This window comes from Alligator mississippiensis, chromosome 9 (genome assembly GCF_030867095.1).
Source record: "Alligator mississippiensis isolate rAllMis1 chromosome 9, rAllMis1, whole genome shotgun sequence".
Lineage (NCBI taxonomy): Eukaryota > Metazoa > Chordata > Crocodylia > Alligatoridae > Alligator > Alligator mississippiensis.
In genome coordinates, this window is record NC_081832.1 from 1366352 (window position 1) to 1379280 (window position 12929).

At 61.9% G+C, this 12929-nt stretch overlaps 1 protein-coding gene across 4 annotated transcripts in view; it reads left to right on the forward strand.

The window, feature by feature from the left end:
• Positions 1-12929, forward strand: part of NOL4L (nucleolar protein 4 like) — a 69904-nt gene that overhangs the window by 38140 nt on the left and 18835 nt on the right. Inside the window, exons 1-2 of one of the 4 annotated variants that reach the window (XM_059713127.1) lie at positions 2619-2712; positions 8901-9042. In XM_059713127.1, the coding sequence (XP_059569110.1) occupies positions 8934-9042 (109 nt within the window). In that variant the 5' untranslated portion in view covers positions 2619-2712; positions 8901-8933. Of the gene's footprint in view, positions 1-2618; positions 2713-7799; positions 7968-8023; positions 8093-8900; positions 9043-12929 lie in introns of those variants that run through there. The other 3 variants (XM_006273889.4, XM_019500332.2, XM_059713126.1) reach the window with 3 other exon arrangements.

Here is a 12929-nt window from a genome sequence, read left to right on the forward strand (position 1 = left end):
CCAAACACCTGCACACCAAACCTTGGGCCATGTAGGACAAATCCTGCCTCCAAAGCTCCCGCATGCACCCTGCTCCATTCTGGTTACTGGCGGTCCCCTGCATACCCTGGAAGAGTAGCGGTGTTCACCCCGGTGTTTTGGGACGTGCCGTCCACCTCTCCAGCGGACAGAATATTCTTGATATCTGTCCCAAAGCGCTGGGATGTAAAGAATAGTCTTCCTTCCAGCTCTGGTGCTCCTCGTCAGGGGCAGCCCTCCCACCATCTGCACGGTTTGCAAAGCTTCTTGAGAGCCTGGCACGGGAAGTGCTCTCCGAGCGCAAGCTCCTTGTCATTGCTGCCATTGTAGAAGCAGAGACTAGAGCTCAGCTTCTTACCTCTGGCCTCTGACCGCACGCACGTGTTTGCGGGCCCACAGAAGCAGGCTCAAGCCTAGTACAGACACACAGACTGCACACTTGAGCTATGTTACATGCACGTGCATGACGCGCGTGCGGCTGGGTGGGTGTGCTCGTATGCCAGGTATGGATATTCAACACTGGGATGTGGCCCGAGGCTGCTAAAAATTTGGCTTGCACTTGTCTACCATTTAGTAACAGCTGTGTTGAAACTACTTGAGTCTGGGGTTTTCGGACAGCTAACAAGCTGGAGTATTTCAGAGCGCTTCTGTCCTTCTCAGTCCACATCGCAGTGTAAACATGCCAGCTGGTGGTGAGTATTAATATTCAGAGCCACAATGACGGAGACAGAGGGACTCAGAACTGCCGTGGTGGATCGAATCACTGGTCCGCGGGCTCGCGTCCTGCCTGTGGGAGGGCCGGACACCTGATCCTTCAGAGGAAAGCAGGCCCCACCTCTCCGAGCTATTCCTTCCGTGCTCTCCAGGCAAGGGCCAGCAGTTTACATCCTGGAGAAGGAGGTTGCATTTTCTCAGCGTTTCAGCTTTGACACGCTGACGCCGCAAGATAATCCTTCTCATTTGCAAAGGGACCAAATTACAACTGAAGGAACAAGCTGAAGTCCACGATGCATTCCCCACCCCAGCACAGAAAACACAGTCTGCAGTGCAGTTTCTTAGATCTCCTGTCCCTTTCCTGGCTTCACTGAGGTCTGTTGTGCTGGTAAAGTTCAAATATCATGATGGCAACACGAATGCAGAGCACCCTGCTGCTGCTGTGCGAGCTCTGGCTGTGCCCCGGCACCCGTCTTCCTTCCCCCTCTCCCCTGACCCCCGAGGCAGGAGTGGTTTGCATTTTTGGAGCTCAGTATTGAGGAGGGTTCACAGTGGTGATGCACACGCTAATGCAGCGCGGTCCGGTGTTGTGTAGCCTACTTTTCCAAAGGCGTTACAGGGACATCAAGTGACTTGCACAAGGTTGCCCAGGGAGTCAGTGACCTCTCCGGGATGAAAACCAAGCTCCTTCTAGCTCTCAGTGCTGTGCCGTTACTACATTACAGAGGTGACGCGAATCCGCAACCCGCCTGTTTAAGCGGAGCTGCTGAATAAAGGCTTGAGCCGCGCGGAGGGGACTTTTGTTTGAGGACGGCCCTGGCAGCTCGTGGGGACTCGGCCCTGTAAAATGAGTAGGGTTTAGGAGGGCTGTTCGTATTAAAGATGCACATACACCCCTGGCTCGGGGATTTGCAGACACAAAGTTCAGAGATGGTACTTTTTTTGCAGAGAGCTTGAGCTCCCTCGCCCCGTTGAATTCAACAGCAAAACTTTCCCCCTTGAAACGGAGTCGGGAAAGCTTTGCAAGCATCTTCGCTTGGCCAATCGGGTCTAACGCCGGCAAAGCCGTACAGAAGTAGAGCATGTTGTGGGCTTTGGCTCAAAACGCTCGTGTTACCGTGGAGCGCCCCGCGGGCGACGTCTTGAGCCACGATGCCAAGGGGGTGCCTGGGCATCCGGCGGGAGCCACGCGCGGCGATGGGGCGGGCGAGAGGCCTTCCCTCGCCCCGCCCGCAGCGCGCGGGGATGGTCCCGTTTCTGCACGGCCCAAGCACGAGCCTGGCACCCCGGGGTGCCTCCGGACCGGCTGGCGCCCAGGGAGAAGGGCGGGCAGGCGCTGCCCCGCTCCGAGCAGGGGCCAAGGGCAGGCCGGGGGCTGCTTCCCAGGGTCGGGATCAGGCCCGGGGAGGGAAGGGAAGGGAAGGGAAGGAGTGCCCCTCGAAGCAAGGGGGGGCACCCAGTTGATGCTGAGCCCGGGCTTCCTCCACCTCCACCTCCCCCCGGGGAGCACACGCACACGCACACGCACGGGCACACGCACACACTCTACCTCCTCCCCCTCCCGCGCGGACCCCGTCTGCCCGTGTGTGCACCCGCGCGTGCATGCACCTGTGCGCGCGTCTCCCCGCGCGCGCCTGTGTGTGCGTGCGTGTGTGTGCCCCGCTGCTGCCCCCCTCCCGCACGGTGCGCGCGCGCGTGTGCATGCACCTGTGCGTGTGCCCGCCTCCCCCTCCTCCCCGCGCGTGTGTGCATGTGCGTGTGCCCTCCTCCCCCCGCCCGCCCGCCCGCCCGCCGCCGTGTGTGTGCATGCGCGCGCGCGTGTCCCTCCTCCCTCCCTCCCTCCCCCCGGGAGCCGCGAGTGACGCGCTCCGCAGCGCCGGCCCCTCTCCCCGGGAGCAGCTGGTTGTCAGCCGCCCCCGGCCCGGCCCGGCCCGGCCCGGCCTCGGCCCCGGCCCCGGCCCCGGCCCGGCCCCGCAGCAGGTAGGCGGGCGGGCGCGCCGCACCCGGGGGGCGAGTGTGCACCGAGCCGGGAGAAGCGTGCACACAACCGCGCGGGGGGGGGGGGGAGCGTGTACACAGCCGCGGGGAGAGTGTGTGTAGAGCCGGGAGCGTGCACACACCCGGGTGTGCACACAGCCGGGGGGAGCGTGCACACGCGGAGGCGGGGTGTGCACACGCGGGGCACGGGCGAATGCAGCCGCTTTTCAAAGTCGCGTTCGGCCCCGGCCCAACCGCCCCCGGCCCCGGCCCCGCGCCGCCCCGGCCCCGGCCCCGCTCCGCGCCGCTCGGCTCGGCTCGTCCCGGAGGAAGGTGAAGGTTAAGGTTAGCGCGTCCTTCCCCGCCGGGAGCGCGGCCCCTTCCCTCGCCTCGGCCGGAAGAGCACAAAAGCGGGGCCGAAGTGGGGGGCGGGGGGGTCCCGGTCGGGGCGCACCTGGAGGCGGGGGCAGGACGGGGAGGGAGCGGCGGCGGCTCCCGGCTCAGCCCGCCCTCGCCCCCTCCCTCCCTCCCTCCCTCCCTCGCCGCCGCCTCCGGCCGCCGCCGCCGCTTGACTTCCTGTTCGTTCCCCTCGCCTCGCCTCGCCTCGCACAAAGGAGAGGGCTCCTCGCCTGCCTCGGAGCGGCGCTGGCGTCTGCCTTCCCCGAGCCGGGCCGGGCCGGGCCGGGCCCTGGCTCCCTCGGCCCCTGGCAGCCCGGCCCCGCTGGGAGCGATGGGTGAAGGGGAGCCTCGCCAGGCAGCAACCAACTTCTGGCCCTGCCTGGAGGGTTGCACCTTCCCCGGTGTTTGAGAGAGCAAGAGCACGTGTGTGTGCGAGAGGAGAGGAGCTAGGTAGCTCCATCCCCCACCCCTGCCTTCAGCACCTCTCCGGTGAACAGCAGGGACACCGAGCCCCGGGGGCAGAAATACCAAATGCTTTCCAGGAACGCCTGGGTCACGACAGTGGGAACTTGCTTGGCTCTTAGCACCACTTTCCTCAGGGCTTTCCCCCCTCCAGAGAGAGAGAGGGAAAAATCATCACACAAGGACACTCCGAGGTCCCCCAAATCCTTCACCTAGTTGTGTGCAGCGGTTTGGGAGCTGAGCAGGACAGCTGGTTTCCACCCCCACCCCAGCCCTTCTTGCCACGCACCTCGGAGAAGGGGACGCTCGCTCTCGCGTGCTGGAGAGGGACAGGACTGGCCGTCACTCGGCGCTCAAGTCCGAAAGCTTGGGAGGGAAGGCATTGCTAGCGTACGGTCTGCGTGCGAAGTGTGCCACGCGTGCACGTAGCGGAGCCTCCTGCGCAGGACCCTGGCTCCAGTTTGCATGGCGGAGCTTCCCAGCTCTCGGGCGCTGCAAGCGCCCCTTTTGCTTGCCGCGGTATCCAAGCTCTGCTCGGAGGGGCCGTATCTTTCTCTGAGGAGCTCAGCTGGTTACATTAGGACGAGGCGCGGTTCAGGCCTCGTCCGTACCTCCTTGGCCTGCTCCGAAGGCCGGAGATAACGCTTACGGACGTGGAGATACCCGGCTGCTGGAGGTGTTCCCCACCCTTGCCGGTAGAAGGTGATGTCCTTTGGGGCAGGGTCGTGGTGGCGTTTCCCCCACCCCAAGATGCCGACATTCAGGTAAAGCAACCACAGGGAGAGGCCACCAAGTGCCACAAGTCGAAAAAGGAAGCTGCGAGATGAGATACAGTCATGTGGCAACTGAGGTTTTCACCCAGAAAGACTGCTTGGTACACACAGTGCCTGCTATTTCCATCTGACACGCTACGCTCCCCTTCCCACAAGTTGCACTTCTGCATCCCAGAGAGCAGCCCAGGACGTTACGTGGCCACAGAAAGAAGTGGGGAAACACCTGGACAACTAGACCAGGTGGATGCCAAGAGGAGAATAAGCCGTGCAGAAAGTCACAGGACTGCGCCTGGAAGAGAAGTGGCGCCGGAGAGGGTGTCAGTGACTTCGGAGGTGCTTGCAACCCAGCCCCGGAGAAACTGAGCCTCGCTGTAAAACAAGCAGGTTACCGATAGCGCTTGCATATATTCACAAGGGCTGGTCAGAAGAGTCGTCTTCCCTCCCGCCCCGTCTCGGCGCATGGCGCGAGCGGTTCGGAGGGACGACTGTTCACGGAAGGCCCCGGGACGGGGAGCCCCGCGCTCCGGGTCCGACTGCCGGATCTCCCCCCGGGTTGCTGCGTGGCCTGCGCTCTCAGGTGGGGCGCCTACTTTCCTGAGCTGGGGAAGGCTTACATTGACGAAGGGTCAGGAAGCGCCCCGAGATCGCGAACCGAGGGGGGTGCAGGAGCAGAGTGGCAACACTACAAGTGCCAGTGGCTTCGCATGTGCGGAGACAGGACCCATCTGCAAAGCAGCTGCGAATGCTGGACGGGACATAAGGAGAGCGGTGAGGACGGTGTTGTTTGTCCAAGTCCCGCGCTGTGCCTGGAGCCCTCGCTATTATATTTGGGTGTGGTGCTGTAGACGTGCCCACGGGGCACTCACTTCCCCTTTCAGAAGAGGAGCCGCAGGAAGAGCCCGTGAGCCCTAATGGCTCAATCCCTCCAACGCGCTGGACCTTTGCTGCAGGGTGAGAGGATCTCTCCCGAGAGCTGGGAAGGGGAGGGCAGAGGAGGAGGAGGGTTAGGGTGGGAGAGAGAGATTGTGCTGCCTGATTAGGGCAGCTGCTGTCGCTTTCATCTGTGTCATGAGTGGCATGGTACGGTGAAGAGGAGGCAGAGCGGGAGACAGGCGGTGGTAATGGATGGTGCTCTATTTTATAATGAAAGTTTCATTTGAAGTTTGTTTACAGGAAAGAAGAAATTAGCAGGGAGAATCCTCCCGAGAATCCGGAGAGGAGGAAGAGAGCGAGCTGCCTGACTCGCAAGGCAGGAGGGAGTGGAGGGCTGGATCGGGTTTACCGTATTGCTCCGAACTGCTGGTGCTCATTAACAAAAAAGAATAGAAACACCTCCCGAGTTGGTGGAGCTGCAGCCAGCGTCCTCAGTCTCCAGCTCTCTGGCTGGCAGGCAGAGCAGTGTTAAGAGGAGCTTTTCCATCAGACGTTTGGAGCTTGCTGGTACCGTGGGTCCGAGACCAGAACACGCGATGGGGTGGACAAGACTTTTTACCCTGCGGCCGACAGGCAGAAAAACTCTAGATCTCATGCGAGCCCAAACGGAAGCGATTCTTGGGGTTGTAGCTGGGAAACCCATGGCTGCAGGACGTCACGGGGTGGGCATCACATTTGCTGGCATAAGGAGGGCATTGCCAGGAACTCAAGGCCTTCTCGGCTTTGACAGGGCACTCCACGGGGCAGGGTTGCACAGGCAGCAGTTGGCGCGCTAGCTCGTCACTAAGGGGCAGCTTGAATGACTAAAGCCATGAGTAATATTACCAGGCCTCGAGTGAAGACACTCCCTTGCACGTCCACCGCTCCTCTGTCCCCATTGGGGAAAGGCTGGAAGAGCACGGGGGTATTGCTTGGAGCTTCCCTTGTGCAGTTGTGCAAGAACACTGCTGTGAAAAGGTCACGCTGCGCTGAGAGGGGTTTGCCTCGTCGGGTCCGGCTGTAGCACTGGTGAGGCACATCCGCTTGCTGGACCTGCATGCTTCAGGGGAGGGTGCTGCTGCTTCCAGGATGTCCACTCTTCCAGGATGCAGGCCGCCAAATGCAAGCGGCCTCATTTGTCCAGGTCGAACCCAGAGCAGCAGCCCCGGGCCAAGAAAGGTGTGCAGGGAAGCAGGGAGTGGCACTGCAGAGGCGGAGGAGGGCTGGGTCTCCACTGAACAGCTGGCTCTTTCTCCTGGCGGGTTATATTAGGGGCTGCTCAGCACGTGACGTGTCTTATTTGACTTGGGCCGTTTATTGCCGGATCAGTTTCTTGTCTGATATCCCCGAGCATGAATGCGCTTCAGCAGTAGCAGGCGGATCATACCAAAGGGATTATCCAGAATGTGCGCAGCCTTTCACAGTGCATGTGCACATGTGTGTGCACACGTGTGGAACCTGGTGCCGTGCAGGTGCTGCACAACTTCTCTGAACCTGGACCCGACCGTTGTTGGGCATCACTGCAGGTCACACCCCTGGCCTCCCGCGGACTTAGCAACAAGAGGGCCGAGCTGTGGGTCTTTTAAGACGACTGCTCTGTCGGGGCCTTTTAGGGCTCTGGAACAGCCCCCCAGGAAACTCTTGCATTAGAATTAGGATGGGCGGTTAGCAAGAGGAGGAGACCTTTGCACCTGGAAGCACCAGAGAGCAGCTAGAAACAGGGCATCAGATACTGCCCTGGGTCACAGCCAAGGAGGGTCGTCTGCTCTCTCTCCCTCGTGCGTCTCCCGCAGGCCCGGGCCACTGTGCACTTGTGAGCACACATGCACACTCGTGTCCGGGTCGCCTCAGCGTGAGCACGCTTGGTTGGAGGCTGCACGCCGCAGGTCCATCACAAACACATGCACGCCGGTGTCCCTACAGGGTGGGCACGCACGTGTGTTCAGGAGCAGCCCCGTGGCTGCCTGGCTGGGTTTTACAAGCGCTGGAGCCGAGGCCGTACAGAAGCTGTAAATTCCAGGAAACTCCCTCTGAGGCACATCTCGGTCGGGAGGGGGGTGTGGGCAGGCCGAACCAAGCCATTCCTGCTCTGAGCGAGCACAGCAGATGTGTCTGCGGGGACCAGGAAAGAAGAAAGTTCAAACCTGCTTTTAAAGAGGTTTGTTTGTTCTCCATAAAAAGTCAGCCAGAGGCCGGGAGACCAGGCAGCTTTACAAGGCGTAGGCGCCCGGTGGAGGGGCTCCTGCTCGTTCGCCTCCTGCAAGGAAAGGCAGTGGAGCCGATTCCCCCCCCCCAGTCCCATAAATGCAAGGGGAACAGAGAGGTTACGAGCCAGGAAAGGTTGTTTTAAAAGAAAAAGAAAAATCAAGCAGGCGAGAGCGGTGGAAGCAGGAAAGCCACCCCGAGCGTGGGCTGGTGCCGCCCTCCAGCCCACCGCGCTGGCTGTGGTCTCGCTCTGTGACTTGGAAGGAGGGGGAAGAGGAAAGGCAGATAAAGGAACCATTAAAAAGGGGATGTGTTAAGCAGGGAACACGTATCCGCACTTCCTTCGTAGCTGCCTGTTCGGAGGAGGCTCGACGCAGGGAGGTCCCTCAGCCCCTCCTTTCATTCAGGATCTCAGTGCTGCCTTTATGATGATGATTCTGAAATCCTGTGGCTGACCTTTCCGGCTCTGGAAGCTCTCCAAGGGCTGTGTCTTGAAGTACAGTAAAGGTTAGGAGGGAGAGGGAGAGAGGAGGGGGAAGAGAGCGAGCGAGAGAGAGAAAATGTCCTTTCAGCTGCAGGAGTGGGAGAGAGGAATTTAATCTATGCTATAGGCACGGCCGTGGCGTTGCTGGGTGAGGTTCTCCCGACTTGGGAGCTGGCGTGTTCCCTGCGCAGTCGGCACGAGAGCCTCGTTATACTCGGGCTCCAGGCCTGGCTGCCGCCGGGCACCCATCGGGGTGTCGCGAGCCCTTCGGACCGGGTGGCTGTCCCATCCCCGGGGCTTCCTCGGCTCTTGCTGCCTCCCTTTCCCCGAGGACCCCAGAGACCCTCTCTGGACCCTGCCCGGGCTGCGTCTGGGCTCCTCCGTGCATCGCCTCCCCGCAGCGCAGGGTCCCCGGGTCCTGCAGGCCAATCTGAGTCCCGTGCTTAGAGCCCGAGGAGGCTCGTCCTCCCCTGGGGTTTCGCAGCACGGCTCCGTGGAAAAATTGCTGCTGCCCCGTCGAGGATTTGGCCGCGCGCTGCCGGCTGTCCAGGAGGGGTTTGTAACCAGGCACAGGCGTCAGCCCGAGCCTTTTTAACCAAGTCGCGCCCTCCTTCCCCGCCGCCCGCACCACGTTTCGTCTGCCCCGGAGACAGGAGCGCGGATGGAGATTAAAGGGTAAACTCCAGGGCTCGGCCATCCGCTCCTACAGGATGCGAGTGTTTTCTAATTGTCCTCAATTACAGACAGTGCCATTCCTCAGGCACATCTTCCGACAGGAAGCGGAGCGGTAGCGCTCTCCGCGGGGGAAACGCCACCTCTCCCGGAGCGCGGCCCATCCCAGCGCCCCCGACGCCGGCCGGCGAGCGCGCACCTTTGGGGGTTCGGGGGCCGCCCATCTTTTCTCCCCTAGCTGGAGGGAGCTCTCCCAAGCTAACCCTTTCCCCGCTTGCCTTCAGGATGAGACCTCGGTGAGCAGCGAGGATTTTGATATGAACGACTCCACATGGATCTCAGCTGACCAGCATCTGAACTCCAGCTTGAGCCCCAGCCAGGACGAGAGCATGCGCAGCCCTCAAAACCTCCACAGCCAGGAGGATGGTGAGTGCCCCCCGCGGCCCGGGGGTGGGGGCAGGGAGGCAGGGCAGCACGTCTTTGGCCCAGGCTGTTTTTATCCCTCATTAAAGTTTAACTGCTCCATTTCGATCAGGTGTCCCACCTGGGGGATGGATTTCCTATCAGCATGTGCGCCGGGACGGTACCAGGTTCCCTCCTCCACGGCCCCTCGGTACCTCCCGAAACCGGCACACCATCCACGCCACTGCTCGCGAGGGGGCCCCTAGCTCGGAGCACCGCGGCACGGGTCCAAATCCCCCCAGAAATCCCGATAGCCAAAACAGGGGCTCTTCCACCCCTGTCGAGACACCGTAGCGTGCGCCAGGCCTTCGTCTTCAGGGCCGGGTGCCTCGACTCGCAGCTGCGCTACGTTGCGTGCAGGCTGCGGTGCTGTCTGCCGCAGGGGCTAAGCGTCGAGATGCGCGGGGCAGCGGATAGCAAGATGGCACCGGGGGCCCTGGCACACCGATTTTTGCAGCCAGCAACCCTTGGGGGCACTGCTCATTTGGAAGCATTTTTAATCCCCAAGACCGAGATGGGAAAAATCAGCAGCAGCTTCTGGCACTGGGGGAGCGGGGCGTCTGCCTGGGTGGTGCAGGTGAGCGGGAGGGGCCACAGGCAACCCGGGGGAACGTGCAGGTCGGGAAAGAGTTTAACACCACTCCCCTGCGAGACCTGCCAGTTCGAAAGAGCAAAGAAGGGGTAGACGTTGGGGTTCAGGTCCGTGGTCGGCCCCACCGGTCAGGTCGGCTGTCCTCTGCCTTTCCCGAGGGGCCGAGTCGCTCTTCGTCCCTGCAGAGACAGCTAGAAGGGTCCTGCGCGAGCGGAGGAGCGTGGCTAGTGCCGCTTTGAGAGAGGGGTCTGGAAACCCACCCTGGAGGAAAGAAAGGGCTTTTGTGCTGGCACGGCTCCCCGGTGCAGACCCTCGCCACTCGCGTGACGGGCCCTCCGAGCTCGTGCCAGGGTGCCGCGCCGCGGCCACTCGCATTTCTGCCGTCACGGTGCAGCTTGCAGTAATAGCCGCTTGCAAAAACAGCAGCGCGAGCCCAAGAGCCTCGGGCTCCCTGTGGGAGGATGTGAAACCTGCCGCAGGCCAGCGGGAGCCGGCAGGCAGGACGGCACTTCTCCTTCCACGTCCACGCCGGGCCCCGTGCAGACTTTGCAGCGCCAAGCGTAGGGGGAAGGGCGCGGCGTGCGGTGGCCCGTAGGGCCCTGCAGAAGGGTCTGACTCGGGCACGGGGTTGCGCCTTCCCATTCAGCACCGCTGCCCCGGGGGCCCTCTCCTCTCCCACCGTGCCCTGCCCCTCCAGCAACGGGGCGTCCCCAGCCCACGGTTTGTCCTGCAGCATTGGGTTCCTGCGCCTGTCATTTATTAATGATCTCGAATGAAGTGCCTTGGATCCCGTTCCCCGACACTGCAGCGCTGCGAAGGACAGGGCTGAGGCAGGAACATCAGTGCTCCAGCAAGCCAAGATTGCTTCGCTGAAGCCGGAGCTTTGCCCCCTCTCACACCTACCCCGGGCGTTACGGCACGGGACCGACTCAAACAGCTTCTTTCGGGACCGAGTCAGGCCCCTCGGTAGATCCCAGCCCCTGCAGCTTCTCGGAGGCAGAAGAGCATCGAGTCTGTGCTCTCCTCATCCTAAGTCTGCACGTAGCGACGGGGGTCGGGGAAGTAAACTGAGGCACGGGGTAGCAGGTGAGGGAGGACAGAAGCAGCGAGCTGGCTGCATCGTCACCAGCAGCAAGACCCTGTCCTTGAAGGACAAGTGTGGGGGTCTCAGCAGATTTCGGAGAGGACCGGATAACACACAAGACATCGTCCTCGTTGCGGTGAACGCTCGTACTGTGCACGAGAGACTGCGATACGAGGCTTCGGGCCAGTTGTGATGATGGGCACCGACGCAGCTGCGCAGGGTGGGGGCGAGGCTGGCAGGGAAGGAATAACGCAATGGCCCAGGAAAGGGAAACACAAGAGAAGAGAGGGAGACGTGGTCCTGGACGGGTGCTGCTGGAGCGGAGGGAACTGGGCCCAGAGAGAGCGCAGCCGTGTCTACACAGGCCCCGAGGAAGGAGGCGAGCGGTCAGGGACAGGCCTGGGGAAGGCTCCAAGTTAGCGCTTCACCCCCCTCGCATCCTGCATCTCGGGCACTGGCTTCATGCCTTCCCCGGCTCACCTTCTCCCCCTGGAGAAAGTCCCCGCGCTTACCTGCCCCGAGCCACCCGAGTCCGACTCACAGCTGTGGAAAGCGTGCCGCTTTCTACGGCACAAGCACGTCATTCCTTCAGACGGGGAGTGCCCAGATCCCAACAGCGCGAGGGTCCTGTCCAGGGCCCCAGGCCTCACCTCTCTGCGTGCCCGACCCTGGCTTAGGGTCTGTCCTGCCGCCGAGGCGACCGGCTAGCATCCTCTTTGGCAATGGCTTTTGCGATGGACACGTGTCATTGCAAACTGGATTGAGGTTCCCCAGCAGCCCCCAGCTGGGAGCAGCCCCGCGCTGGAGTACGGCAGCCTGCCGGGGAACGGCGCAGCCCCAGACCGAGCGCGGCAGGACAGCGGGGTTGCAGAGACGCAACGTAAACACGGCGCAGGAGGGAGCCGGGCCGCGCAGGACCCGGCGGGGATGCCAGGTTGCCTGCTCTCACTTTGCACTGGCTGCAAACCGCGAGGCCCAAGACGTGCAACACAGCGGCCGTGGGATAAGAATAGCAAAGGGTGAGAAGCCAGGCTGGGGGTGTGTCAGCCCTGGGACCGCAGACAGCACTCGAGAAGTTGGCAGGAAGGGCTGGCTGTCTTGTACTACATCGCTCGCCAGACGAGAAGCAGAGACACCGCTGCTCCTTTTGGATATCTCGGGACAGGGAGCAGAACACCCTTTCCCTCGGCCTGGTCTCCTCTGCTGCTCCGCAGCCCCAGTCCCAGGGTGCGAGAGCCTTGCCCCGGCAGCTTCTGCCAGCCTCACCTGGAAGGATTTCTTCCCTCCCCTACTCTGTGTCCAAATCTCTTTCCTGGCATTATTTATCTATAATATAAAGGCTTGGAGAGTCTTTAATAGAAAACGCGTTCCCAAAGACCTGAGCCGCCACCACAGCTCGTGGTTAACACACGTTCAGAAGACCTGTGCCAGGGGCGTCAGGTCGGGACTCTATTTCACACCTTACTTTAAGGACAAAGTGCCAAGTCCTAGGACACGAGGAGCCCTTCAGGGAGGCACAACACAGAAACCCGGCGTGTTTGAGCAAGGGCTGGGAGCACACGCGAGACCGTGTCCTCGGGGCAGGCGGGCGGGAGGCGAGGTTGCCGTGCTGGGAGGCACCGGCATCTGCTAAACCTTGAGAGCGCAGCAAGTGACTCAGACGAAAACCAACACCCGATCCTGTGTCGGTGCCCAGAAACCTTGGCCTGGCATTACCGTGCTGCAAACAGCGTGTCAACCTTTGGAACAACACAGGGAACCAATTACACCTAATGACTTTGGTGCGCGAGGGATAGCAAAGGACGCGGTCTGGGAGCACATCTGCGGCACCGAGTCAGCAGCGGAGGTGCGGGGCACTCGGGGCCGATGCCCTAGCTTTTGGGGGCTCGCACAGGGACCCCTGCGGTCCCACAGCACACGCTGGCTCCACGGCCAGCGCAAGCACGCAGCCGCAAGGACACAGCTCCTGCCGTCTTCCTCCTCCTCGCTCACCCCGCAGCTACCCAAACGGAAAATGTGAGGCTCTTTCACATCCCTTCCCGGCTAGGATGTTACTCACGTCTGGAGCTGCCCTGCAGGAAGCAACCGGCTGCCCAGGCCTCGAGCAGAAGGGCTGCAAGAACGTAGCTCCCCGCTCAGCCATTCCCCAGGGCGGCCCGGCAGGGGCATCTGCAG